The sequence below is a fragment of the Cygnus olor genome, chromosome 3, assembly GCF_009769625.2.
Source record: "Cygnus olor isolate bCygOlo1 chromosome 3, bCygOlo1.pri.v2, whole genome shotgun sequence".
Classification (NCBI taxonomy): Eukaryota; Metazoa; Chordata; class Aves; order Anseriformes; family Anatidae; genus Cygnus; species Cygnus olor.
Genome location: NC_049171.1, coordinates 47930782 through 47955406, shown reverse-complemented (window position 1 = coordinate 47955406; position 24625 = coordinate 47930782). Strand labels below are relative to the sequence as shown.

At 45.3% G+C, this 24625-nt stretch overlaps 1 protein-coding gene across 3 annotated transcripts in view; it reads right to left on the bottom strand.

The window, feature by feature from the left end:
* Nucleotides 1–23888, bottom strand: part of LOC121067197 (sine oculis binding protein homolog) — a 113812-nt gene extending 89924 nt beyond the window's left edge. For all 3 annotated transcript variants that reach the window (XR_005818150.1, XM_040551379.1, XM_040551380.1), the window contains exons 1-4: nt 23715–23888; nt 14803–14941; nt 12732–12917; nt 1296–1447 (exon numbers count right to left, since the gene is read on the bottom strand). Coding sequence is in view for 2 of the 3 variants with exons in the window: in XM_040551379.1 (XP_040407313.1) it covers nt 1296–1447; nt 12732–12917; nt 14803–14941; nt 23715–23810 (573 nt within the window). In the remaining variant the exon portion in view is untranslated. The remainder of the gene's footprint in view (nt 1–1295; nt 1448–12731; nt 12918–14802; nt 14942–23714) is intronic.
* Between the last annotated feature and the right edge of the window lie 737 nt (nt 23889–24625).

Here is a 24625-nt window from a genome sequence, read left to right as displayed (position 1 = left end):
TAGACAGAAGACGTAAACACCACTCCTGGCAGAGGACTCCACGTGACTCTGACTTGCCCGTCTGCTCCAGTAGACATTATGAGCTTGATTCTCCAAGACTGCCACTGAAATTCCACTCTACTGATCTTCGCAACCTAATTCTTCAGGCACTTTTTTTTTTTTTTTTTTTGGCAGGAGAATGTGACCCAAATTTACAAAGGAGGGTAATTTGCTATAACAGTGCATCTTGAATCTAGGATCTACATGTGTTATGTGTTTATTTGTTATCAGCACATATTTAAAATACCAGACTTGGAGACCTGAATTTTGTTGCAACTTGAAAGGCCTTGAATGTTTTGTAGCATGAGGGAAAACAGTATCATTCAGAAAACCAAGATGTAAAGGGTTTTATGAAGAATAAATATTTCTAAGACAATAAAGGCTATCCAAAGACTCCTCTTGCACTAGTAAATACCAGAAGGACACAGCTACTTTTTCGACAACTAAAAAAAATGCTGGAGTGCTCCTTCATTATTTTTCTTTACATGACATATCGCACATACTGCTGCAGAAAAACAGCTGCTGAAGTGGCCTAGAGGGCATTTTCAGGCACTGTACTTCAGCGATTACAGCAATTTTGTAGGCATTCGATATTAGGATTACATTCTAATTTTAGACAAAGTTAAATTTAAATTGAGTAGGAGGGGTTTTCATGCTACTGTAGATGTTCTAACATCACTTACCCCAAACCAAAAACTATGTAAGGTCTGAATTTTGCAGCTATGATCATGTATTAGCCACGGTACACTTTAAAAGAATGTAACTATTGCTCACTAGGCTCGGTGGGAAGATGTCCACTATCACGATGGGGCCAAGACTTAGGCCTTAAAAGCATTTACCTGCTGGCCACGATCCCACTGTCATGGAATTTGTGACACAACTTGCACTACCTGGTAAAGCTGACACAGTCACACGCAGCCACCCTCTGCTCTATTGCATGGTGCCTCCTCTTAGTGGTGTGTGTGCAGCAAGCATCCTGAGACCCTGAGGCCAAATCAGGACTCTTATGTTCTTGTTTATTATTACCTAAACTCACTGACTCTCACAAAACCCAAGCATCAAGCTGAAGGAAACTGAAAGAAACAAGGTTAGTAAAGGGCTGACAGTCCAACAGACAATACAGATGGAAAGTGGAGGGACTGGGTGAAACAGAGAAAACAAAAGAAAAGAGCTTCTGTTAGATGCTAAATGAGACCCAGGCTGGGCCCAATTAAAGCTATGTCTATGCAGGTTACATCTTTCCTTATTTCTCTTACCTTGTTTCTCTTGAAATATGCTCTTCGGCAAGCTGCAAAGCACTTCTCGCTGCAGAAGCATTTCACTTCACTTCCCATACTCAGGGAATAGCGCTTGATTCCAACTTTCTGGCACCAGGCACACATTATTTGTACATTTGACACATCATCTTCTACAACAAAAATATAAGAACAATGTTTACATGAGATGCAAACACCTTCCTCAGACATCTGCACACTTACTCTTAGATACAACCGGCACCGGCTCATCTTATTTCTAACCTCTCAGTGTTTGGGAGTGGAAATGTGCCTGCCTGCGACTTCCAGCTCCTTCCACAGGTGACCTGTGCCAGCCAGGCTTAGCAGACTGGCAGAGCTTCTAGGACGGCTGGAAAAGATTATTAGCTTAAAAACGGTGCATTGCTGAAAAGCTCTGGAAGTCTCGAGAGCTTTTCAGCATGTGTAAGAGTGCACAAGTCTTTATTAAATAAGGAACCAGGAACAGAGGCTTAGTAAGTCCTGCTGCTCTGCTCTTGTTGCTTACAGTCCACTGCAGTAGGCCCTTCGGGTATTCTGCTTAGCAAGCTGGTGACAAAACACGCCTGGACAGTACTGCACCAAAGCAGGTCTCTAACAAGAGCCCTCTGTTAAATGAGAAGGGAAATGAAGTGCCCCACTCCAGTGCTGTTTCGCAATAATGACAAGTGTGTAAAATGGGAGCTTTCACTGGAATATAGCAGTCACCAAAACCCAGACTTGAGCAAGAATGGAGATGCAGCGCCGGTAAGGCCTGCCAGGCTACTTCCCGGTCTTTATGCTCATCAGCCAAATTTTAATTCAGACCCCCTGAGCAAGCTCTTCTCAAATGTGTGTTGTGAATGTGACGTGTATGCCTTCTGAGATGCACAACTGGACTTATTACTGAAGTCCTAGCGACATCCTTGTGCAGTCATCATTCTCAGCCAGCTTCACAGACAGGGGCAGGGAATAGTTAAGCCTCCTGGGCAGACGACTGCAGCAAGTCAGCAGGAATCGTTTGACTCAAAACCCAGAGTTCTTCTGTCCCGATGTCCACTCTATTGTACAGCACGACCTTTTGGTTACAGGCAGCAGCCATTGTCTAACTGCTGGGAAAAAAGTCCCCGAAGACTAATTGTTAAAGCAGTTCCTAGTCCATGAGCTGTGGAGAATTCATGGCTCAGAGTGTCTGTCATGCAGCCATCCCATTTCCCTATAAAGGATTTGTTTTCGAAGCTACACTGTCATCATTCTGTAAAATTATTGGCAAACTAATTTTTAGCAGAGTGATTTGGCTCCTTTCCCCAGCTGTCATAACTCAGAACTACGTGCCGCATTTTATTCACCTTAACGGAATAAATATTGCCAGTTTAATAACTTTTTTCCTTCCACAAACTGTGTTATGATTTACAGCTACAAATAAAATTGTACAATGTAAAAAAAATGACCTTTTAGTTTTAATCAGACCATCTACCCTTAAAGCCGTATTTAAGGCTAAGTTGTAACACAGATTTGTGCTTAATGCATTTCATCATTTACTCTTTAGTGGGATTTGTCAATATTATAAATGCTTTAATACACCGAATATCGAGGGAAATCTAACCAATTTGGCCAGGACTCGGGGGGGGGGGGGTCACAATCTGGGGGGGCAGGCATCGCACAGCATTCCCCCCGTGCCAGCCTCGCTCTGCCTATCCCAGCACAGCACGGCAGCTCTTACCATTCTCATCCCGAGCCATCTGAAGTACCGAGATTTAACAAAGGCGTCCCGATTCGGCTGCTTTTGCACCGTAACCAAGCAATTCCTTACAGACTGAGCTTGCCCCTTTGAATGCACCGGGACAAGAGGAGAGCCTGCGAGCCGAAGGAGAACAGCCGGCAGCCTCCTGGTTCAGGTAACAGCAACCTGTATTTCCTACTGACAAGAAGTATTTTGTCTCCAGAAAATAGATCTACCAGTGATACCTTTATAACAGCCTTCATTACTGGTGAGAATAACTGTCATTAATGAAAAAAGAAAATTACAGAGCTGAAAGAGAGTTCACCGGCACAGCAGGTGCCGGAGCACCTCTTTTTGAAGCAGGCCGGCTTGTCTTGGGCACAGTTTTAAGGAGAAGCAGAGCTCTGCCACAGGGATTTCTCAGGAGTTTTCATGCATGACTTAAGAGGGGAAAAACCTTAGCTGCCATTCAGCTCCTGCACATGGTCACACATTAACTGCCTCCCATGGACCATCAGTAAGAGCACGCAATCGTCCACAGCATCCCAGCAGCAACTGTACACACGGAAAAGCCACATCACACACTTCTCTGCGTGATGTTATGCAGGATGGTAAGGCTCATCCACCTCCTTCTGCCAAAGGCTTCCTTTCAGACAGACCCCAGCGAGGAGAGGAGAGGGGAGGGATGATGCCTTGCTCAGCATCGCTTAACTTGTGGCCCATGGATGTGGCAGTCAATAAAACAGCAGAAAACAGTCCACAAACTACTACCAGCCACTGCCTGCACCTCCAGGAAGAGACAGCTGATATCCAGAAGGCATCATCAATATTAATCGAAATTTTCATCGTTTTGAAAGGAGGAAGGGCAAAGTGGAGGGAGTCTGCCTAAATATGAAGAACTTCAATTATTTCTCTCTTCTACTCCCTCCTCCACAAGTCGTTAAAAAATAGTCACACGCAATATAGTCCCTTTAACAGTAACGGTAATAATAAATGTAGATGCCTCTTCCGTTTATAAGACTCCAGAACACTGCTACAAGAGAATTACCTGCACGCTGGGGGGTCACGGCATGCTTTCCCTGGAAAAGCACAATGATATATCACTTTTAAGTCACATCTGCCCTCTCAGGTGTAGGTTTGGCCAACTAAATTTTTGATGCAACTGCATCTCCTCGTAATGCAATTCAGCAGGTGAAAAAGGAGAATATCCAATATCTAATTCCCCAAGGATCACCAGCAAGAGCCGCGCGCAGCCCAGTGGGAGGAGAATTTGCTCTAAAACCAACTCCTTTCTTTTAGCTTTAAGAGAAGCTAACTAGGGATAGGTACAGAGCCAGGCACCAAGGCTTAAGCAGCAGGGTATGTGGATGACAGCTAGGGACAATAAAGGTCCAGACCTGATAGTGTGCTTTCCTTCTTGACGGTGTTTACATGAGATCTGAGCAGAAGCTGTGAAAATACTTGCAGGATGTTTCACAACAATGTATTAAGCTTAGTGACTGAAAAAGAGGACTGCAACATTAACAGAAAATTAATAGTCCATGTATTTCTACCACTACAATCCACAGCAGTGGGAAGCAATAACTTTCAAAAAATCCATTAAGATTGTGTGAAATAAGGAAAGCCAAAGGGTGGTGCTTTAATTGCAGTCTTCCTAAACACAAACTGGAATAATCCGAAACCAGTAATTCAAATTTTCCATTCAAGATAAGATTCCTCTCACTTTTTCACAGACCTTTGTTTCCTAAGTCCAAATTCTTTAAAAATCACTTTACCAGACTCTTGCCTTTCTTTCAGGAAAACGTATCAAATCCCAGTATCTGCAACGCTCAGCAAGAAGAACCTGGGACAAGAATGCAGGGCAGCGGGGAATTTCAAATCAAGTAGTTTGAGACTGCTTGAGTTCGAGACCACGTCCTGAATCTTTCTTCTGACGTCTTTTGGTGGGACAAGGCCCTGCGCAACCTGATCTAGTGGGTGGCATCCCTGCCCATGGCAGGGGGTTGGAACTGGGTGGGCTTTAAGGTCCCTTCCAACCAAAGCTATTCCATGATTCTATGACTCTTTCAGGTTAGGTCTGCACTAAGAAAGCTTCTTCTCGATAATCACATAGGTGTATGACATGGCAATGCTCTCCAGTGTACACAAACTTTTGCTGGTAGCCTCACTGTGCATATCACAGAATCACAGAACTGTGGGGGTTGGAAGGGACCTCAAGAGATCATCGGGTCCAACCCCCCTGCCAAAGCAGGTTCCCTAGAGCAGGTTGCCCAGGTAGGCGTCCAGACGGGCCTTGAATATCTCCAATATATCCTCTTGAGTAACAGGAGTTCACCCTGACAGCACGCCCATGTCCACCACTTGAGCTCTCGCTGGAGCAGCTCTGCTGATGAAGATCACTCACCACCACTTTCAGGACTCACGTAAGTTAGGCTGACACACGTTTGTAAAGTACAAAAACGAAATTTGCAAGTCTTAGGACAGATCATTTTGAAGCGAAAGCAATCGATTTTTTTCTCCATCTAGGCTTGCCACTTTATGACCCGCTCTTGCAATGTGCTGAGCATGTTCTCAGATCCGTCACACCTGTGAGGGATAGCACGGGTACTCCTACAGGTAAGACAAAGGGGAGCTGTCAGAGCCACACTGAACAGTAATGTTGAGTTTTCAGCAGAATATCCCCACGGCTGTTTCCTGCAATCGCATCAGGTAACAGGAAGGCGTATTCCTTCCACACGTAGTACAAGACCTGAATTTCCAGCCACTCTTCATAGGAAGAACTATTGTGGGAGTTCCAATACCGTGTTTTTTCTGCCCCCGGGTTGTGTCACTACAGGTGGAAGAAGTACTCCCTGCACCCACTGCACAGATACTACTCAGATACATCTCCTTGTGGTTTTTTTCTTGTGTATTTTTCATAATGAACAATGCAATAAACACGGTGTGTTTGCAGTGTTAAATCATGTTCCCAAAGGGAGCAGTTTGTATAACAAGATAAAATTATCACATTATAATAACTAAATATGCATCAGTCTAAAGCATGCTCCAATTAATCATCAAAAGTTTGCACCGCCTCTTTAGGTCTTAATTAAGCAGAATGTTCGGTTTGGTTTTTTTTTCCTTTCAAACCAGTGTGAAGGAGCTGCAGAAAATTGTTCCTCTAAAACCAATGAGCAGCAGTTTAGACTAATTGATCTTATATGGAACTGTAATTCGGAGAGGTGGGGAGAAGGGAAGGAAGGCAGCGAGCACAACAGAGCAAATCCATCATGTATAGCTCTGTCCCTTTATCTAGGGAAACCAGCAGGGCCTACAGTGCTCAGCAGGATGATCCTAAAATCCCTACAATTCTGGAGTTAAACCCCGATCCGTTTACTAACTTTAAGGCTGCAACATTCTGCTAATACTGTTTTGAACTCACTGATAGGCATTTTCAACTTTAGTTTCATGAATCCAGACAAAACTAAATGCAGTCACAGCTCTAATCCTGAAGATTACGATGATCCCTGGACAGGTGCTCCAAAATCTTACTTTCCACATTTCCTTGCAATAAATTCAGCAGGAGACGCTTGATTGTTCTGGCAAGAAGAAAAAATTACTCCTGAAGGTGCCCACCTGCAGTACCACAATGGTGATGTTGAGCAGAATGAGGACGATGAGGACGCAGGGTCAGGGACAGAGATCTCAAAGGGTACATCCTCCAGACTAAGCGAGTCCATGTGGAACCTGTGCCTTGGCTGGGGTTGTGTCTGTGACCTGATACAGAAAATATTCTGGCAGCCCATCCTCCTGTGTGCCTCCCTGCAGCCCAACTCTTCCTGGCATGTGAGTTTCCTGCCACCACGGATATCAGCAGCCAGGCCTCACCACTACTGCTTTCTTATTTATTTATTTATCTATTTATTTTTAACCCTGTTTCCTCTTTGCTGCATCCTACCCCCTCACACTGGCAGTTTGGATCCCAGTTTTTCAGTGGGGGGTAGGCTTAAGGAATCCACCAGAACAGTCCCTTAGCCCCGTGCTGGGAACTACGCCCAATCCACCAGCACACATCTTTACATTTTATAGCTGTTTTCATTAATGCTTTCCAATGAAAAGCTGAAAAAAGATCTGAAGACTAAGATCTTAACTTGACATGTGCAGCATCAGCAGTAAGTGTTTGTGGTTCCCACTGGGACCAGTCAGGATTTCATACTGGTTAATCCTGAGTTACCTGGTTGGCACTCTGGCTTTCCACTGAAGACAACCAAGCAGCACGCGTTTGGATTTTGTCACCTCCAAGCAGTTCCTGAGGCAGATGTGCCCATGCAAAGTAGAAGCACCATTTCCATACTTTTTCTTATATCCAAGATGCTTTATCTGATTAAACTTAAATTTAAAAAGTGAACAAACAAAATGTGTGCAATATTTCTGCAGAACCCTTTGTTAAGTACTGCTCCTCTAAACAGATGGGGTGCGTGACAAACTCAAGGTACAAGAAGTACCTTGGAAAAAGTAATTATGAGAGGAAGATTAAAAAACAGGGCTTACAACAGAAAGCTTGTTGCTGCCATGGCCATGGAAATACCTCATGGGGTCCATAGTGCATTTCCTTTTAAAGCCCAGTCTCTTAAAGTTCACTGCTCTGCCAAGAAAGTCAAGTGTCCCAGCTCTTTTCAAAAACTCATTTGGGGGAACTGTGGCTTGCCTATGTTTACTATGCATGGGTTGAGGCGTATTCTCATGCGTAGTTCAGCAAGAGCTGAATGCCCAACACAAATAAAAGCTGGCATTTAGGCAGGTTTTAAACATGCAAAGAAAAAAGCACCTATTTCAGCTAATGGAGGGGGAACTCCCTGTGCGTTTTTAATATATGCTATTAAAGTGCATATGTGGACTTTGTGATTTTCTTTTTAGCACAAGGGAAACACTCAGCCCTCCACAGAGAGCAAAAGACATCAACAACGGGCTAGAAGAGGCAGGCTGATGGGCAACCACTGGCATTTTAAAACACAAGCACTAATAACCCTATGAGCAGTGTAAATTAGATGATTTTTCAAACCAAAACCAAAGCAAGTATTTGAAGAGCATTGACTAAGATTTGTTGTGGTGGTCTTTATCAGAGCACTAAAGCTGCAGTTAAAGAAATCTTAAAACTGTTCAGCAACTGGAATAAGATTTGGAAAATACTGAAGCAGGATCCAGAGTGCAGTAAAATGAAAGTCACCTCAATATATAGGCTTAATTAGGTCTGATAATGTGGTCTTTATTTAAGGGAAACTGCTACTGGGTTCTGCCTGGAATAAGCCTTCTTGGTAATGCAGTCATAGAACCAATTCCTTGGTGAATTCAGACAGATAATTGTGGGATTCGGCTTTACTGCCCTGCTAACTACCATTTAAAAATCTTTTATGCTTTTAGATCCCTCCGACATAATTTAAATATTGATACAGTTTACAGCACGCAGCTCCAGAGTGTTCTTCAGGCAGGGACTCTGCTGCATCCCAGGAGCTGCACGGCTGATGCACCAACTTAACTCCCATTGCCCTGCCATGGGGGAGCTGGGGCTTGTTTGCAGCACTGTGGGTAGCAGATGTATTCTGTACATTGCACCTACGTGGGGGGGACACTTTGACAACACCCAAGCTCGAAGGCTGGGCCAAATAGCAGTCATCCTCCCCTACCGAGGCACTGTCACGAATATCTCGAGGGAAAGCAAACCAAGGATGAGGGAAACGGAGACACTGCAGCCTGCAGCAGGTGCTGGGGGAAGGAGGGAGCGTGCTCTTGCCTGCATTTAAAGAACTTTTTGCATTCTTCTTTCGCATTCTTCTAAAACCAAGAAGACTAGATCTCAGCCATCCTGCATCCCATGCAACAACAGATGCCCACGCTTGTCTGAGCAGAAGGGCAGAGTCACCGGGCGCCCTCCCAGATTTCCTCTCTGCACTAATGGCTGCAGAACAAACACTGGGCTGGCTGGTACTGAACACTACAATCATATACCCTGCACAGCTGTGGTGGTATTGCTATTTCCAGATCATTCCTGGCTTCCGCATTTCTGTTCCTCACCATTCTTATGTTTTTTGGTTTTTTGTTTTAATTTGAAAAAAAATACTTTCTTTAGGTTGCTTTGTAGAAAGTAAGAATCTTCTAACACCAGGCAGAAGTCGTCTTAGTATCAGCTTGTTGCAACGGGTTGTACTCCAGACTAAGCCTGAAGATCACTCACACCTGTGGATGGCCCGTGCACCACACAGGGCCCATGTGTTTAACCCAGCCTTTTTTGGGTGTAACCTTAGGGTACCACAAGGAGAGAACACCTCTATTGGAGCCGTTTGTATTTGGTCAGGTGGGAGTCTAATGTTTTCCAGGACTGTATAAGCAAATTTTCCCTAATTTGTCATTTGACTAAAACAGAAAGCAGAACAGCTTGGAGATGAATTGTATTCACACTGCTCAAAATGATCTGGTTTTCAAAACAAAAAAAAATGTCATAAAATAAGAATGATGGGGAAAAAGGTTATTTTGTTAACTCTTCAAAGTTTTAGCCTCTTCATTTAAAATGCAAGTGTAGATAGGAGACTGTTTGAAGTTTTCCAGCACACTCAGGGAAGACCTAATCTGCTGAAATCTTCAGTGACTGCTTCCTAGACATAGTTCATGACCAGTACTCCTTCCTCCTCCTCCTTGAGCTGGTAGCTGTTTCTGATATTAGGAATTAAATCTGCCTCCTTGGAAAGATGTGTCTTTCCCCCATGCTTTTTCTACCTCTGCAATTGCTACATTTGTGCACCTTACAGAGTATCTGTCTCATTTCTCCCTTCAGGCTCCTGTGAGCATCCCCAGTGCTCTGCTCTTTCTCTTCTCCTCCTTACCTCTACAGAATCTTACCTTCAAAAATTATTCAACTAATAATTCATTGTGGCTGTTTCTTGGATCTGCTTATCCTCTCCAGACCACTGCTCTCCTGTCCAAATGACTGCCTCAGCCTGTCTCTCTGACACTTCTTTATGGGTACTGACCCTTCAGTTCAAGATCAATATGGCAAGAATTAAAGTCTTGATATTTTTCCCTGAGTGTTCACTCCATATTCTCTGCTTAGTAACAGTAGACCACACCATCATCTTTCCCGTCCTTAAGGTTCATGATTTATCCATCATTTTCATTTGTGGGCACCCTCTTTTGAGCTAGAATTAAACTTTGTTGACTTTTTTCCTATGCAACATGCAAAAGTTCTCCCTGTCCATCCACAAAGACTGGACTCATCCTGATTCTCAGCATCTCACATCTCAGTCTCTGCAGCGGATTACTACCTGGTTTTCCCTCTGGCCTGCCTTAAGCCTTGTCCATGCCAAACATGCTGCAAAGAACCCTTTCTCTGCCTAGCATTTTAACCTTGAAGTTTTCCAGCTTTTCCCTTAGACTCCTTCTGCCTGCTCCCTTCTGTCCCCTTTCTTCATTTATTAACTCCACCAAACACAAGCTGGTCCTGTTGTCCCAGCAGGCCAGTCACAGACTGCCCCCACCACGTTGAAAATGCTGACTTTCAGCTCTAGCAATCACTGATGCCAGGCTTTTTCATTTGCCTGCACAATCAAGTAAGTACCTTTGTGCTGCTCCCCAGGTTGCCCCCACGCTTGTGAGGGGCTCCGAGAAAACATCCCCCCAGTTACCCTTGCCTGGCTTTGCATCACTCTGAAGTTCTCTGCTTTGATGCAGTGCCCACAAAACGGTGTCAAAGTGCGGTGCCAAGACCACTGCCTCGCACACTGGCTCTCCTGGCTCCTTTGTACTCCCTTTTCTACTTGTGTTGACCCGTTGCTTCTTGCCTTACGCTTCACTGCAGGCTCTTTGGGGTGATCATGACTAGGGCTCCTACGCCCTAAGATAAAACACAGCAATTACTACGTGTGCCTATTGCAAATCCCACAAAGGCTGTGGTTCTCCTCCCTCTCCAGTCCTCCCAAACTTTGCTCTCTAAGCCAAAGGTGAGATAAATATGTTCATTTGCTCAGAAGTCATGGTAATCTAGTGCTCATTACTGATCGTGCGATGAAGTCAGAGGAGGCAGAGATTATGCATTTCATATCCTTTAAGAGAGTAAAACATTGATTTTCATTATGAACTAATGAAGTAAAAACCTAAAGATGGAGAATACTTATGAAAAGCCTTGTCTGTGTACTACCTTTACGGGTACATCTGAACGCAGGACCACAAGCAGTAGGTGGACGGGCAAAGAACAGAAGGCAGTTGAGTTGGCCAAGGTTCCCCTGTGCCCATTTAACTACTGTTGCAGTAATTTGTTTTTCTACTTCATCGTTCCATCTCCTCCTGCTTGTTTGATGTCATAAAAATCCAGTCGCTGTGGCAGTTTGCGCAATGCATGTTACAGCCTTGTGTTCATGTACCACAAATTCAGCATTCTGGATTCATTCATGACTCAGATTGGAGGAGAAAATAGCTTGGGACGACACAAGCCCTTGATTAAAGCTTTAGGGCCAAATCAACAACAGCTGAGGATCCAGCCCATATGGCCCGAGATCTTTAGCTGTGTAAGGGCTGCAGGAATGGGCCCAAATAGCTTTGGTAATTAGCAAATACCGTATAAAATAGATGAAAAGTCTTTGGCACGGAGCGCATATTGGGTAACATCTGAAAATTACTCATAGCATATTAGGATACTTCTTTGGAGAAAAAACTCAATGGCATATAAATAATTTGGGAGGGGCCACTGTATCTGTCACGCCGCTATCAATGGGCAAACCGTCTGTTGGACTGACCAGTATTTTATTGTTACCTTTAGTAAGTGCAGTGAAGGGCAGAGGTGACCACCTGCCCCTGGGACCTGGCCCTATGAGCTGCTCTACCTCTGCAGGAGCATCCTCGAGGCTGGTGGGGACTCTGTCACCAGAGCGACTCCCTGCGCGCAGCAGGCCAGCATCTTCAGTAGGCACCACGGGTCACCTCGGTCACCCACGAGCAGCCAGATGACACCCAGGGACTTCTGCAGAAGCGGGACCGAGCCTGCTGCTACCTACATTCACCAATTACCGCACCGTGTACGACAGCAAACAATACCACCGCAATTAATCACCCTAGTGGAGCTCTACGAGTTACTTTCACGGATTATGGTAAGCAGCATGCAGAGCAGAATAAATCATTTTTCACATAAACTCCGAGGAATGGCATGTTATGAAATCACTCCTGATAAAAATCTAATGAAAACGTAAAACATTTCACTGGAGTCTCCTGGGTAGAGTCAAGATCACATTAAACCCTCAAGAGACGATGGTCAGGGATTTCAATGCGAATCAAGAGACAGTTTTCCCAAGATGAGCTTGTTAACCTGATATAAAGACACGATATTGATTTGATGGCTTTGTCTCTTTCACTGTTTCCCTCCTGGAGCCTATTTTTAATTTAATCACCTTTCATTAATTTACTTAAAAGGCTTTATTCATCAAAACAATATAATTTTTTTAAAAGCAGATGTTGCTCAAGTGCTGAGGGAGTATAATCCAGCTTGCGGAGTGTCACAAGCAGCAGAAGAGCCTGTCTGTTGACACTGCATTGCAGAAGTTTTTCAAGAATATTAACAAAGAAAGTCACTCCCCCACCCTGTCTTTAAGTTCCCTGTGGCTGGTTATTAAAGCGCTCTTACAGCTAAGTCACATCCTAGCAATCTCAGGACACGTGTCAATGACAGTCATCATTTTTAAATGTTCATTAGGATTTACCTGCTGGTGGCTTTATGAAAGGTGGCGGAATTAATGGGACAATAATAGGTACATTCCCGTGATCCTTTGACCCTGCTGGTGAGTCTGAAAGTCCATTTCCTGTGGCAAGCCCTGGATAGCTTGTGTTTATATTGTACGGTGAAATAACACTGTCCTCGGGTAATTTCGGTTTTGGCAAAGAATTTTCTGTAAAACACAAAGAACACATTGTACAGTATGACAAATATATTTCTTAGATGCTTTGATACTTTCACCAACCTGTTCATTACATTACTTACCCTAATACAAGAAGAGTGCACAAAAAATACAGATACTTTCCCCTTTAACAAATGAATACTTTCCATTATTCCTCGAACATGTTCCATTTCTTTAAATCAAAGTCACACTAAAAACAACTATATTAAAAAAAAAAAGTGGGATTATTTTGTGATATATATCTCCAGCCTGCCTTATTTAGTCAATGATTCCATATTCCTATCCTTTATATGCACTGTTTTCATGGTGATCACACTCAGCATGCCGTGGCTTCACCAGTGCAAGAAGCATAAACTGAAAAATAAAAGAATTCCTAATTCTCGTCTCAATAATACAATGAGTAGTAAGTAGTGGAAAGGATTTAAACAGAGGAACAAAATATTGAAATCAGAGCAAAGTGTGCATGTAATGATGACAGTCATGATTCTAATTCTTTAATCCCAAAGCACTTCTGGATTTGTATTTGTAGGAATTTCTCTAATGCACCTCAGGTAGCTATGGGGTAGGACTTAACTGTTATTATTCTCTCTCCTCCCATCACTCAGAAAAAGAAACACATTTTTTTCTCTCCCACAGACTGCATACACCAAAAATCTCTACCTGGCACAGGTATTCGACATCTTTGTTTGGTACATAAAACATATGATTTGTCTCATGTGCCTATAGAAAAAAAGTATGTCACAGATTTCATTAGGCATAGCCTGGAGCCACAAAGCATTCAATAGAAGATCTATTTAGGAAAACATAAATAAATGAATCCTATTACTACACTGAAATAAGTTTCTTCAAAGGTGGCTTAACGATACTGCATTTTCGATGAAATATAAATATTGATCAACAATGTCACTACTACACAACTAACAAGATGCAAACATTCATTTTTAACACAGTTCAATTGGTTCACCTTACCTCTAATTTTTCCACCTTTTTTCTAGCCATTTCTTCTTCAGAGCTGGTCTCTCTGGTATCAGTACTCATTGCAACACTCAATGAGTACAATGCTGCTGCTTGCCACCAGAAAGCAAGCCCAAACACTGCTGTCTGCAAGTGCAGTGACAAGTGGTACCCTAAAAGCTTCTGCAGTTTTCTCTCTATACCCCACCTCTGAGAAACCCTTGCTGGGAAAGCCAAGATCCAGCAACGTCCTACACTCCTTTTCCCGCTGACCACAAGCCCCTACCTACCTGCTGGGGCTGAGGAGTCAGAAGGCAGCAAGTGAACTACTCAAAAAAAAGGCTGAATCCCATCATTTGCACGGTGAGTAATTTCGTATCACATCGTGTGAAGATCCAGCAGCATCCCAAAAAAACTCTACCCCTTGAGAACTTGTAAAGTACTTGCGGAACACGGCATATTACAAACATCACCGAGGAGCCTTTTATGAATGTTCAGGATGTTTCTTGCATGAGTTGTGAATATCCCAGCTCGAAACCTTTTGGGATTTTAGAAAGCCTTGAGCCAAAAACCTTTGTTTGGAAAGCAAAAGGGTTTCCTTAAATCCACACCGCTAAGAAAACTCTCTCTCTTTTTCCAGTGGCGAGCAGTTTATTGGTACCGTAGGAACTTGACTTTCAGCTGACTCACAAAAGGTATTATTTGTGAAGACGTGTTACTAAGTGCCTACCAACAGCAATTTTGTTAAGTGATTTTCCCTGTACCCTATTGGCTTCCTCTTACTAGGAGGCACTCTCAGGTATTTTTATTTAAATCAACCACAAAGCAAGCAGCAGAACATGCTCCCTAGTCCCCGCCAATTCAGACAGGTTGAGGTATTAATCCTTCTTTGCGAGGACACAGAAACATTAAATCTCATTACCTTTGAGAACAGAAATGTGCTGGCGGCTTTCCCCATCTGCAGAGTAGTTCCTGAATTCAATATCTTCTCCATCTTTCAGTTCAACCTTATCATAACCATACCAGCCAAGGAGCTCATTCATAGTGTTTTCTGCGAAGTTCTGAAAGAGAAAAATTACCTACTTATTTATGTAATCAATAACCATCTGGAATGAAGGGAGGACTACATAAATCGAACGGTATCTTTGCTACACGAGGAAGTGTCAGGTTTGTCCCACCTCCTCAAAGACTAATGTGCATTTCACAAGTCAAGTGTATAAAGTGTAATGCGTTTAAATCTCAGACTGGCACATGTAATTATGACAAAGACTCATACATCTGTAATTTAAAGAAAATGAAAAGGAGAGTTATTTATGCCTTTCTGCTCTGGCATTCAGTGTCGGAAATGTTTTATCATACATTCGTCACAAAAATGTGTCTGCGTTACCATAAAATATTTAAGACTGCAGCAGAAATATAAGATATGAGTAACAGAAAACTAAGATTTTTTCAGGCAGCAGTTAATCAATCTTACTGCGCTGCAGCCTTTTCAGCTGGAGGAGGTCACCGACACAATTACAGTTCCTGGAGATGCACGTGAACCAAATGAAATAAAATCACATCGAAGACATTCTTCCTCAGAGTTTTAAACCCCTGCACATTAAAGGCACTTAAAAACTCTTTACCATGAAGGCATTTTACCACAGTGTTTCACATAAAAATCTCTTACATTTGTTTAAGAAAACCCTTTTTCTGTTTTGCCATATTTATTTTCAAAACAATTTCCAAGCAGCAGCGTGCTTACATTTTATGTTTGTGTGGAAATGCAAAACATGGAACACGACTGTCATAACTCTCAAACTTCCCTAGAAAACATGTCCTCCAGGTCATGTGTCAAAAATATTTCTGCGGAAAATGCTCATTACCGGGCCAGGAGATTTAGTGGAGTAAGTCAAGAACCCTGCAGCCAGGCAATGAAGCTTTGTGAAACTGCATGGTACCATGGAGGCACGGCTTATGGGTTTAGGAAACTCCTGGGGGAAACTGGCTAATGAATTATTGTCACTGCAAAGGTCAGCTTAAAGTAACATGACAAATGTAAAATGAAACGAAAGAGCCACAAACAAAGACTTTCAGTTTGGTCTCTCTGTGTTTTTATTATTACTTTAAAACAAATTCCAAACTTGATTTTACCGTAAAATATTGACATCTGAAATAACGATCCTGACTAGCAATCTTCCTGTGACCCTGGCTATCAGCAAAGAAAAAGCAGAACATGACACCCATCCAAAATAAATGCCGTGTGCCAAATCCACAGGTTGCTAGATTTTCTCTAGCAACAGCACCAGCTTAGGTTTTGAGTGGGAGCGAGCCTAATGATAGAAACACAGCAATCCTCAAGTCATTTAAATAAATAAATAAAATTAATCAGATCCTAATTGCTTCCGGATCCCAAGCTGCAGCAGGCACCCTGCCCCGGACCATCCGAGCCACGCCGCTGTCGCCTCGTTCATCACACGGGGTTGCATAGGTGTTCCTGTCACCCTGGTAAAGCGGCTATAAGCAATACGCACGGGCCATTTATACTCTGCCAGGAGTATCACCTGTGCCACTGTGCTACAAATACGATTTCCGAGAAAAGGAAAACCAAAACAATAAACCCACGGAGCATCGATTCCCCTGGTTTTTCCCCTTTCACTTGACCTCCCGCTGGAAGGCTTGATTCTGTGGCTCTTTTGTGCAGCCCCAAATTGCCAGAAAACATCGCACCACTCCACATCTGCACCCAGTTTCAGCCTTACAGGTATGCTAGCCTGTTACATCTGAACTATGAGACCACTGCAGTTTGCAACAAAGAGTGCGCTGCAGCGTAATGTGGCTAATACCCATCCCCATTTCTAAAATAGGTATTTAAATTCTCATGTAAATGATGCTGGTGAGTGAGTGTTTTAAATAACACCAGAAACATTTTTCTAAAGGGTTTTTTGTTTATTAGTTTTAATTTTTTGAGATGATTTCTCCTTTCTCAGTGCTGAAAATCCAAATGCAATAACCCCACCTCCACCCCATGGGAATCCAGCACTGAAACAACCCAGAGACAGCAAGTGAAACCTGGCCAGTGCAGCCCACCCAGAATGACCTGAGGGGGTCCGTGGAGTCCCAAAGGAAAGCTCCGTCACCTTCCCTTGCTCTGCCACGTTTCAGCTGTGGAGACGCAGCCCTGGAGATTAATCCAGCAAGGTGGAGGCCAATTGACAAAAGGCTGCCTGACTTAGGCTCCATGCAGCCCAATTAACTGAGTAGCTCTAAATTTGCCTCCTGCGGATGCTTTGTGTTTTATTTGCACCGTTGATCAACTCAGACAATGAGTAATTTTTAATTACTTGTCAAGGAATATGTAAGCAAGGCTGTGTATGTTTATTCTTTGCTGCAACAAGCTGCTGTCCCTCTTCAGAGCCTCGTCACAGTGATTGTTGGGCTTGCAGTGGCACAAAGCTTTAGAACCTTTCAAGCCTCATTTTACTGTTCATGTTGAGTGATGCACAAAAATGAACAGTCATAATGAGAAAAAATACATTTGATTTTGAAATTAGTCATAATAGAGACTTGACTCGTACAAAATAAAGAAATTAGCAGGGTCTTTGCTATTAACTTCAATGAGAGTATAATGAGGTCACATATCAGCGGTAACAATAGTAAGTATCTTTTTCACACAGTGATTTCTCCACAAGGATGCTTGAATTAAAAAAAAAAAAAAAAAAAGTTAAGCCATTCTCCTTCATAGTTTGTCTTACCTATTACAATGACGGTTATCACTCTTAATACTGTTCTCTCAGTGGCTAACACCGGGGCTCCATTACAGAGCACTCTGTACATACTGAACCAAGAAGATGATCACATCCTTAACAAGCTGATGGTCAAAGCTGAGAAATGTGGGATTTTTAATTTTTTTCCACACTGACTCCCATGCATAGATGAGCATCCACAGAGCAACAATATCACCTTCTTTCAGGCTCCTAATTAAAATACCCATCCACAGTGATGTCTGACATCTAGATGATGGTCACACAGGTCAAGTGCTCATTGAAGCTCCTGCCCTGAAGCTGACCACCATCATTTCACTGTTTCCGTACTTTCTCTTTTCTTTCCATATCACTGGTAGGCCCAGCCTAAGCAGATTCAAGATATGATAATGAGAGGGGATGTGTAAAGACCAGTGTGGTGGCAATAATCAAAATACAAATAATGAGGTGAGACAATTTTTCTCTGTGTGAATGCAGGGAGTGGGGAGAGGCTCAGCTGTTGAAGTTAAGGAAAGGAAGCAAGACGATCAACACACAATCTGCACCTGCAGAGCTGAAGCTTACTGAAAGATGTACAAGCTTCAAAGGCTTGCTGAAAGGAAGGGTGATGATTGTAACCACGGTGCTTGAGGAAAGCAAGAATGTGGGACCTGACATTGGAGCAGGAGAGTGAAAGAAGCAGTGATGAAGCACGCTAGAGAGGAACCAGCTCTAGTGAGAGACGATGGACTTGCCAAAGCCCAGGCCAAACAAGATGCGAAGACAAGCACGGGTGACAGGATGGAGGATGTGCCTGGAGCTGTGATTCCAAGCTTCTGCAGGACCAGGAGAGCAAAGACACCAAGCTAGCCCATGCCTGCTCTCAGACCCACTCCCCAAAAGGATGTGGAGGGTCTGCAGGACAGAGGCTGCCAACACAGCTCTAAATCCCTGCCAGAGGGCTGAAATGCCATGAACAACCAGTACTCCACGGAAAACCTTGACCATCATCCCCAAATCCCCGCTCAGCCATCACACTGCTCGGCTGGAACCCGGGAGCCCAGATTCACAGGTTTCCCAGCGAAACGACAGCACTGAGCCTCACAATACCCTGCCAGGAGGTCACATGCCAAGCCCCTTTCCTCACCGACAGCAATTTCTGCCCCCTACCAGGTCCCAAACCACTTATCCCTCCCACGGGACAATGTGTAATTTGCATGTTTTAACTGTATGAGCTCTCCATTCTTGTACTTGCAGAAATGCCCTCCCCTTTGGAAGAGCCAGGCTAGCTAACCGACCATTATACTCGTTATTTTGACTTGAATTTGCTTCCTATTCACGGGAAAGACGAAGAAGAGTGCATTGACTGGCCAGGCTGTGGTTTCTCTCCTTCGTGAGGCAGACTTATATGTGAGGCAGTGAAAATATAATCACACTCATTTCCGCTTTAGCATTTGTTTCGTCGTAACAGTACACCTATGGCTTGATTTTTTTTTGTCGCAATGCATCATTTTCCCAATTTTTCACTAATTAATACACTCTGAAGCTGAACCGTGCTTCTCTTTCCATCCCACAGCTCTTGCCTTTCCTTCTCCACGAACCCTATCCACAGGGGGCAAGGCCTGGCCTCACAGACCCAGGCCTGGCAAACGCGGAGGCAGGAAGCGCGCAGAGGAACGAGTCTGTCAGACTCATTTTCTTCTAGGTTTTACTGCCGAATGTTTATTTCAGATTTCGGAGGAAGCGCAGTGGCTCCCTTCCATTTCCCTGCATGCACAACCCGCCAGGTGTGGAGCCCCACAAATTCGCTCTTCGCTTTCACCTCACGGAGGAAATAAAAATGTGCCTGCGCTCATGAGGCAAACTCGATTCTGTGGTATTTTTTTTGCCAGCCTTGCGTGTTTATGTTGTCGCCATGTTGAACAGTATGGTTAGACCTCTGTGCTAACAGCAAGACAATTTTGGGGGTGCTATAATTCCCTGTGTCCTACAAGGCAGGCGGGCGGGGAAGCCCTCACAGGTAGGCCAGGCTCCCTGTGCCGGCAGCGCATCTCCCCTCCACAGCCACCCCACAAAGCCACCTCCACGCGGGCTCTGCAGTAAAACCCGCCTCGGTATCCCAAAACACCACAGCCGATAAAGTCTGTCTGCTTTTCCACTTTCGCGAACGTGTTTTTTTGCTTTTCAGGAGAGAAGGGAGGAGTTTCCTTGAAATCTCTTTAGCGTCCGCAGCTATCTGGCTCGCTGTGAGCACGGCGCGGCCGTGCCTGTTCCACCGCTTTCCTAATCCTGACGGTAGTGCTTTTAAACGCCAAATGGGGAATATTAGAACGCTAAACTGAAATATCTTCTGATGAGTTTACTATTAAACTGTAACAGATGGGGCTGCCTTAAGCTCTAGGCATCAGGAATGGAGCCCAATTTTAGATCCGAATTCGTTATTGAGAATATTTATAGATGGTAAACTCCTTGGGCGCACGGAGCAGCCCTGTGAAATTACAGCTTTTCAGCTGACAGAGACTCTGAACATGTGGAGGCACTGTCTTGTTTGTTCAGGGGAACTTCCAGTACAACCCACTTGCTGCAACATATCCAATCGACCCCAGTGCATTTCATGGGATTTCAGCGCACCCGGCCGCTGCCCTCGAGCAGCACTGCTGCCTGACAGCAGGGTGAAAAACGGGATTAGGTTCAGGGAGGGATGTGAAAGCCTCCACAAGCGCTTTCATCAATCAAACCAGAAAAAAAAATCTGAAGTTTTGAAATAGGGCCAGCTTCCCCGATTCTGCTGGCTTTGGGTCTATTGGGCATCCTGGTATTCACCAGCACGTGAGGAATGACACAACCGAATTTCAGAGCTACTCTGCTCTCCTTCCAAAGTGTGGGATGAGTAAGGCTACCTCTGGGCAGGGGGAATGGAAAGCATAATCCTAAGAAGGAATGGGGACAAAATAAAAAATACATTAGAAAAAAAGAAAGGCTGTGACTGAAGGTCACAAAGAAACAAAACCAGTTCCCCCGAATATATTTTTCATTGAAACGCAATATCAGAAAACTGTGCAGAGTCATGTACTTTTTGCACACAACAATGTATCAAATTAAAATTTCTTATAACCATCGTGTACATTACGGTAGTGATAACAAAAATGTAACTCAATCTCTGGCACAAGGTAGCAGCAAGCAACACTAACACCCGGCCGCGGTCAAAGCGAGCGGTGCCACCAGTGCTGGCGTACACCACGCGCGAGCAGTTGGGTTGTGCGAACCTTCTTGAGTAAATATCCGACTATATCGAACAGCAAATCTTGAAGGAAGTCTCCGTGATGAGGTAATTTTATTGCTCATTCATAGCGCCTTGCATTTGCTGTACTTAAAATAGACACTTGTACCAATGGCCTTTTTATTACCCGAAGAAAAAAAAAATCACATCTACACCAGCCCTTTTTCTTTCTGCTAGCAAAGGGAGGCAATTCGATCCAACGTGGGCTGAAACCTGAGTAGGTCACTGTACACCATGATAAAATTCCCTAATCCCTGAGCCAAATTTCCCTGAGGGGGCCCTCCTACTTCTCCTTCACTTTCCAGGCTGACTTTTCCATTCCCTCTCTCGTCTTTTCCTCCCCTTCATCTCTTTCATTTCCCCTACCTTAAAGCCTTGATATCTGATCTGCTGCTGATACTCAGGTTACAGTTTTTACAGCTTAGGCTGTCTATTGCTGTATACATTCCTTTCTTTCTGCTCTGCCGTGATTACTTACCAGAGCTTATTTTACACTGGTCCAGATGAAAGCAGTTCAGATGAAGGGAAACAGCCAGGCTGTTTGAACATTACAGATACGAACCTACACAAGGGCACATTGTGTTCCCCGTGTCATTTTGCTGCACACATTTTGCACAATGCAACCAATTTGTTACATTATTGTATTCCTGGGGTTTACGAAGAACAACCAGACATCTTAACTCATCAGGAAATAGAAAGTGCAGGATTTTAACTTTCTCGACGAGCCAGAAATTCATAAGACTGTCCCCCTCACCCTCCTTTCCTTCTAGGATTATAGCAGCCAAGTGTCCTACTAAAAATGCCGTCTCCCAGCATAACAGCAGCGTTTACACTGTAAGGTGGCCTGCGTTTTGTGGGGGGTTCTGCCATCGGTTGTCTCGCCCTCCACCAGAGACCCGACTGGTTCAAAAGGCTGTTTCTATCTGCCTTTAATTACTAACTCAGTTGAAATCTTGAGGTCTGTAGCCTTAAGCAGCTACCAATGATTAAAAAAGAGAAATTCTCTGCACGAAGGCTAATGCCAGTGCTTAATACCAAAGCATTAGTTTAAAATTGTGTAATTTTTCTCCTTCACACAATGTTGTTTTTGTTTCTTCCTCACCCTTTCAGACAAACATCTGTTATACTGTAGAAGAACAACTATCTCCCAAACCGCTGAGTGTGCCTGCAGCCAAAGTAAACAAAACAAACCCAGAGGATCCAGCACAGTCAGCCTTTATATCCAGCCAGGATAACATTTCACATGTTTTGATTAAAATTAGCTAATTTGTAATCCTAGAACCTATGAAACTTAAAAGCTGCAATCCGTATAGATCGCATTAAGCCATGTTCTGAGGGGCCAGTGCCCCGTGCTGCAGCCCTCCGCAGCCCTCACAACCATGCAGGACCACAACAGCACCGACTCTCACTCCCCGGCGCCCGTACGGAGCCCAAAAATAGGATGTGCCATACATCTCGCAAAGCGTAACAACGCTTGAAACTCGCCCGGTTTGTTTCCAAAGAGCTGCCACCGCCACGCAGGGCAGCGGTGCCTTGTTTTGTTCGCAGCACCGCTCCCTCCTGCTCCCGTCCACATTTGCAGCCTGTGCGTACACAGCACCGTGTGCACGGGCAGCACGAGCAACGAGCAACGCTGCCTGCCTCCAGCAGCAAAGGACACCGCTCCGAAACCAGTGGTGTGCAGAGGAGGGGCAGGGGAGGGGATCGTGCATTCCTGCTTAATTTTACAGGGGGAGATCAGTGCTCCGGAAAGCAAAGATATTTTCACTAGACATCATGCATATTTATATACTCGCCTATATAGTATACATACTATGCGAACGTGTGACATTTTCCGGGCAGACCTCCACTTACGATCAGTCTTTTAATAAATGACATATTCAGATTAAATGACAGCAGCCTGATCCCCTAGCCAGACTAACACTGCTTTAATCACTTTATACGCGCATTAAACAACAAGTTTGGCTGAAGTCTCGCAATACACCTTTCCCAACTTTGGGGAATCAGAGACGCAAAACAAACAAGAGGTGGAACAGGCATGGAAAAACAGGCGCAAAAAAAAAAAAAAAAAAAAAAAAAACAGGACCAGTCAAGCCTGGAGCAGCAACCTCCTGATACAAGAAACCCCGAAATGTGTTTCTGTGCAATCGCAGCCATCCTAACATCTGGAGCGGCCGCCTCAAGCGCTACCTCTGAGCACAGCTGGGTTGGCACTGCTTCCTAATGAACAGGACAGCCCTGCGACCCACAAACGGGCTTCCAAAAATGCAGCCCTGGGCCAGCCACCTTCCAGCTCCCCTCCGCCGGGTGGGGAGGAGGCAGGAGGAGAGGAAAGGGGTCTCCATGCTCAAGTGCACGGAAGATGCGCGGCTCAGCCCGTAGCGTTTCACTTTGACAATTTAATTACACAGTTGCAGCTGGCTACTGAAAAAGGGGAGAAATGCGGGGTTTAAAAGAGGGCCCTTTCTTTCCTAACTTTAGGGCTTCCCCCGCTACCTGAGGGGATGGTTATTGGGGGGGGGGGAAGGAAAAAAAAGGGCTGATGACTGGCACCCAAGGAGCTTAAAAGCCCAATGAGGGAGAGTTTTTTTTTAAAAAATAAATAAATCAAAGCTGGTCAATGAAAAGGATTTGCAGCCTGTGAATTCGTCTCTGTTTTCAGCCCAGGAGGCGGAGTTGAGACACATTCAGTGCATCCTACAAAAAAAAAAAATGACAAGAGATCCTTTCTTATTTCATTTCCATGCACGGCGGAGAGGAGAGGTGGTGGGGTGCCGGGGGTGGGGGGGGGGACGGACACCCCCTTTCCCTTCCCCGTCCCAGTCACCTTACCTTCATCTCCTCGTTGATCTCCCGCTTGACCGGGTGCGCCGGCTTCCTGCTCCTTTTATTTTCGGGAGGTCTCCCTTCTTTCTCCATTTCTGCCATTTTTTGCGCCTACTTGGTGGTGGAGATGAAATGGCTGCTGGTGCTCTGGGGGGGCCGGGAGGGGCTTTGGGGGGGGGGTGTAAAGGGGAAAGGGGGGGGGGGGCGGCTCTCAGTGGTGGCAGCAGCAGCAGCAGCAGCAGGAGGAGGAGGAGGAGGAGGAGGAGGAGGAGGAGGCGGCGGCGCCGCGGAGGGCCCGGGGGGAGCGCGGCGGCGGCGGGCGGGCGGGGGTCGCGGGCGGTCGGGGCGGCGGGTGGCCCGGCGAGTCAGCCATCTTCTGCCTCGCCGCCGGCCTGCATGGGAGCGGCGCGGCGAGAGCGCGGGGCGGGCACGGGAGGCAGCGCGGAGCGAGCCGGCCCCGCGCCTGCTTGTGGCGCTGCTGGCGGGCTGCCGCGGAGGGGGCGGCCGCGGGGAGGGGAGGAGGGGAAGGGGAGGGAAGGAGGGGAAGGGAAGGGAAGGGAAGGAGGGAGGGAGGGATTGGAGGGGAGGGGAGGGAAGGAGGGGAGGGAGGCCGGCCTCGGCCCGGCGGCGGCGGCGGCGGGCGGGGCTTGCTGGCACCGAATGGGCCGCCGCTGCCCGCCATGGGAGCGGGGAGAGTGAGGGGATCGGGGAGGGGAAGGGAAGGGGGGGAGGACCCCCGTGTGGAGGTGGCCCCCCGTGGCAGGGAAGGGAGGCGAGGGCAGGAGGCAGAGAGCGCCCCTGAGCCAGCACCGTGGTCCTGAAGGGGGGCGTGTGTGTGTGTGTGGGGGGGCTCCTTACGGGTGCGCCACGGCTCGAAAAATTGAGGCAACGCGGTTGGAAGATGGAGAAAATCAGCT